The following is a 5,162-nucleotide window of genomic DNA, read 5'->3' as shown; positions in this document are numbered from 1 at the left end:
GATGTATACTTAAGAATATATTTTTTTAAAATGTATGACAACAAAATATCTCACTCTAATAAATGTTATGACCTGAGATAATTGTAAGTACAAGTGAGTTTATAATTATTGTTTTTATGATGTTGTTTTGTTAGATGTATCAGTATTGAAATATGTAAAATAATTGATGTGAAATCTTTCTAATGACTTATTTTTGTACACTTTACTTTTTAATTTTAAAAATTTTTTTTATACTCTTTCTAGTTACTAAAAGTTTTGTCACGATGTAAAACATGAAGATTTTTGTAATAAAATTACTCTGACAATAAAATACAACCCAATGTTATTTATTCATTTTATTCCTAATTCTCAACAGTATGAAAACGAATTAAAAACTTTAATAACTACAATTATACTCAATTTAATAATTGACAAATACAGTCGAGACAGAATGAGGATGAGCTGTTATTTTTAAAGTTGATAATTTGAAAATTATTTATTTAACTTCAAAGAGAAAACAAATACAATTTCAAACTTCGAAACTTTCTGCATCAAAAAGAACATCATCTTCATCATCTTCATTGTTGAAGTAATCTTGAGAGCGAGTAAAAAACTCATTTTTGCTTGAGTGCATTGTAGCAATCACAAATTCCGAATGATCAACAGCAATGAGTTTAGGAACCAATAAGCTGCCGTTGTTAATAGTTTCTCGTTGGACAATACCAATGCCACTCAACGATGTACAACTCACTGTCCCTGCTGGACGGGAATCTAAATATAGCACCGTAACTTCTTGAGAGTCGTTGGAGACACTTCTCATATGGAAATCAATGAATTTGTTCACTTTTGCAACCTCAACTTTGCTGAAAGAAGTCAATTATAAATATTATGAACTCTCTGCTGAAATAACAACTACCCTAGTTGTAAATTTTATCATGTTTTAGCAAGTCTCACTAAAGATTCTTGATCAAGTATCTGCATCCAGATTTTAATAATTCTAGCTCAAGATACTGCCGATAGATTCTTGTTCTAGAATTGTTACAGATACTCCGTAAAGATTCTTGAACAAATCTTGAGCAAGACTATAGCAATAAAATGGCAAGAAATCTGACGTTTCCTACTACCACACTAAGATTCTCTTGTAAACGTAGAATAGGTCAAGATTTTTGATTGAGAATCTTGTTGAATTCTTGCTACAAACTTGATCAAGTAAAGCTGAACGCTTTGCTTCCAAAATTTTGTTAAAATCTGATGCCAATCTGGATACAGAATCTTGATTATCTGTCTTATTAAAAAATTGCTCAATTCTTTTTAATGAATTTTGATCAAGAAACTTGTCCAAGGTCAATATAACTAAGCTAGAATACCAAAATTACCCATAAGTTCCACTATATTCATTCATTTCAATTAACTCATTAGCTGACAACCACTCGGATGGTTTGGTCTCAGAGGGATTCAAAGTACCAGTATAGTAATCAAATGGCGTAGCAAGAACTTGCAAGCCTATTGCGTTGAAATTCCACTGGTTGATATCGTTTGCCACCATTTTCTTAAAGCTAACACCCGTGACAACGTAACCAATAGGCAAGCTAATGTCGTCGATGTTCAATCTAGCATTTCCTTGACGCAAGACAGTGAAATTTTGATCGTAAACTAGTGGCACTTTTATGTTTCCCTGCACCTTTTCAAAGGAAGTTGTGGCATTTTCCGTGGGAACTATGTCGTCCAGTGAGAGCCATTTTAAGGTACTCTGATCAATGGCGCCACCGGGGAGAAGAAGCCCTTGTTGAATCTGTACCTGCACGAAATGATTCTTTATCTGCAGATTCATGTTTGTAACAACCCTGTAATGAAGCAGCATGATTAGCCACAGAACTCGCATTTATGCGAATATAGAATACTTACATGTTATTAGTGATATCAGCAACTTGAGGTATTAAGCTTATCATGTTTTCATTTGTTGTAGAAGATATGTTAGATAAGTAAAAACTGTAATCGGCTGAAAAAACAATGATTGGGATAAAAAAATCGTTGTTATTGATGAAGGAGGACAAGAAATGAATCGTTAAACGTACTAATCATATTATCTGCTAAATCACAACGTTTTATCTCTCTGGGAGCTTTAGACATCACGTTTTTCATTGCGTGGAGGTAATTTTGAGCTCGAGTTATGAAGTTTTGATTTTCTATCAGCCATTCACCATTATAATCACCTACAAAGACAGTAATTTAATGATATTTGATTTTATTTCGCACTAATGGATATCAAACATTATTTATGTTTTGAAGTCAAGTCACATACCTGATTGCAGTATTTCCATATATTTTCGGGTAGCGACAGTCATCATTAGAACACGATAGTCGATTATAAGTGCCAATTCGTAAATTTGCTTTATTCGGGTTTGGATTAGTAGGTCAACATCGCAAGTGTCTTCGAACTTGAATTTCTGAAAAATATATGTAGTCTTAATTTTATTTTAAATCATCAATGTAAAATTTTTAAATTAAATAATTTACAACTTCGACTAAGATCCAATTATCTATGATCAGATACAATCATTTTTTTTTTCATTTTCAATCATTAATGAATAATCAAAAGTACTTACACTTTGATTTTCAACAAGATATCTAAAAAGCGCTTTATAAAATCCTGGAACTCGACGTGACGAAAGCTTAGCAAATGACGGATAGATGTGATCCATCAATTCATCAGATCTTGATTCCAGAATGCCTGAAGCAACACGACTAAACATAACCGGCGTAACAAACAGATTATTAGAATATCTGACAAGCATTTTTAATTCTTGGAATTTGAATTCCGACTGCATAGTTAAAGTGAATAAATCATTAACAGCACGATCGTATATTTCTGATTGCAAATTCAGTTTTTTCTTTAGTTGATGAAGCATTTCGTTCAACGTATTGTATGAAGCTAATTTTAATTCTGGAAGGTTTTCGACCAAATCTTTCGATTTGATCAAAATCTTATTGATGTTTATCCGAACTTTCTGTTCCGGAGGGAGCAAATTTAAAATGGCATCGTCCAAAAAGAATACAGTCAAGTTATCTCTTTTCAAAACGTATCTGATGCCTCTGATGATTTTTTCTCGTCCACCCACTCGGTTCATTTTACGCTCGATCATTTTTACAAGGTCTACTCTAGTAGTATTACGTCTTTCGACTAATGAACTGTTAGCTTGTTGCGATTCGATCATTGGTAAAGTTGAGTTTTTTATTGTGTCAACGATATTTCTTGCGTACTGTACTACATCTGTGATGTTTTGGATGTCAGGAAAAGCATTCAATTGACAGAAACTGATGATGACAATTGTCAATAGAAACGGTAGTTTCGCCATTTTTAGCCTTCCAGAACTTGAAGAACCGATTATTACTGAATTTTTAATTTTGTAGTCTTGATATAGTTATTTGTATTCTGTAATTTGAAATTTAAGCGGTAAGATAGAAACTTTTGTAAAATTGTGAAGGTTTTTTCTAAACAAGAGTTTCAAAAACTTTTTCGAAAATCATTGATTTTCTTAGCGGGGAGTTAAAAAATAGTCAAACAGTTACAAATAAAAAGAATTGAACTGATAAAAAAGAAATAAAATTGGGAAACAATTATGATTTGAGAAGAGAACTGAAATCATACACTGATAGAAAAACAATCTTGATTCAAGAAACTTTTTTTCTTCAAAATTTGAACTCTTGAAACTAGATATAGATATATTTCTTTCAAGAATTTTTGTCTCTTGGTTCAAGATAGGCGATAACATTGATTCAAGATGTTACCGACTTGTGTTAAGAATGGCTTTTCTTTGAGTCATTAATTTACTTATTTCCAAGAAATAATTTTTTTTCGGTATAACAATTAAAGCCTATTTATTTTTTGAAATATACTTTGATGAATTATTTTAAGTTTTTTTAAAGGATAATGTTATTTTGGTTGAAAAACTAAATGTATCGATTGAAGATAATATAGCTCTTAAGCCAAGAAAATCTAAATCAAGACAAGAAATTCTTAAAGCAAAATAATTATTTGTCTTCCAAAATAAATTCTTAGATCAAGAAAATATTTCTTGAGTCAACATAAATTTTCTATCAGTGTAGAAAACAAAAGGTATTTAATCATCTTAAAGCTAATAATGTAATTAAAAATAATAATAATGTATAAAAATATTGCATTTAAATTATGAAATTGATATATAAAAAATAATTCTGTTGACTTACCCGAGTAAAATTCTAAAACGAACTAGTTATGGTCGAACCTCATAAAAGCTTAAAATACAATTGATGACAATAATGATCAAATTAAATCATTAAAAAATAATCACAAGAATACTTATCTTCAATGACGTCCATCATGCGTAATATAATCTTTTTTTTCTGTCATTACTTTGTTATTTGTGATTAATTTTAAATTATACGAACAATAATAACACCCCAAAATATTTTTTAGCTACATCGTTATTAATAAAATGTTTTCTTCTGAATCTGAAATCTGAATAGTTTGCAGATAAAATAATTAATCTAACTAGAATTCAAATTTGCGCGCGCCTGAGTTTAGGATTTGCATATATTTTCATGCTTATGATATATTTGACCAATCACGTTACGAATAGTTTGCTTACATGATATATTTTCATATTGTTCATCTAAATTATAAAAGTGGATAATTTTAACTTCGTATATCTTGAAAAAGTAAATTTATTAAAAGCCAGTACATATTTGAATATAGTTAATCTAGGATATTTTTGGTCATACATTTTCTGAGGAATCTGAGTATATGCTTCATATATATCTGGATATATATTTTTATACATGCAGGTATGTGAGCATATAATTTTTTGTGTATATTTTTTTGTAGGTTATTAAGAATATTTTTTTTGTAAAACGTTCAATTTCTTAGAAAATATTTTTTTCTCATGTTATTCAAATAGAAAATGAAAAATTTTTATTATCAATCTGAATATCAACATTAAGAGCCCAAATTTCAACCAGGTCTTTATTTTAGCATTCACTGATGAAATTTCAGGATCATTTGAGAAAAATATTATTGCTGGTTTTTTTATACATACTTTTATAAAGTTATATATAGTCAATTTTTTCAATTGAATTTCATTTACTGAGTTAGTAACATATCCTTGTAAAACTTTTCAGAAAACTTAAAAAAAAATGGATTATTT

The 5,162-nt window shown here is 29.5% G+C and overlaps 1 protein-coding gene across 2 annotated transcripts; it reads right to left on the bottom strand.

The window, feature by feature from the left end:
* Nucleotides 1-392: 392 nt before the first annotated feature.
* LOC141538005 (uncharacterized) lies at nucleotides 393-4,649 on the bottom strand. 2 transcript variants are annotated; one of them, XM_074259257.1, is made up of 7 exons: nucleotides 4,207-4,649; nucleotides 2,586-3,412; nucleotides 2,282-2,426; nucleotides 2,055-2,192; nucleotides 1,885-1,978; nucleotides 1,356-1,823; nucleotides 393-842 (listed from the first exon to the last, which is right to left on the bottom strand). In XM_074259257.1, exons 2-7 carry the CDS (start codon nucleotides 3,333-3,335, stop codon nucleotides 509-511), a joined length of 1,929 nt encoding a protein of 642 aa, XP_074115358.1. In that variant the 5' UTR covers nucleotides 3,336-3,412; nucleotides 4,207-4,649; the 3' UTR covers nucleotides 393-508. The 2 variants fall into 2 exon arrangements, with proteins under 2 accessions (XP_074115358.1, XP_074115359.1); XM_074259258.1 differs by lacking the exon at nucleotides 4,207-4,649 and having other exon boundaries at nucleotides 2,586-3,420.
* Between the last annotated feature and the right edge of the window lie 513 nt (nucleotides 4,650-5,162).

This window comes from Cotesia typhae, unplaced genomic scaffold, assembly GCF_013202065.1.
Source record: "Cotesia typhae breed Kobodo isofemale line unplaced genomic scaffold, CoteBio_Ctyphae contig_20, whole genome shotgun sequence".
Taxonomy (NCBI): Eukaryota; Metazoa; Arthropoda; class Insecta; order Hymenoptera; family Braconidae; genus Cotesia; species Cotesia typhae.
Note: the sequence above shows the minus strand (reverse complement) of the source record. Positions and strands in the feature narration are given on the sequence as shown.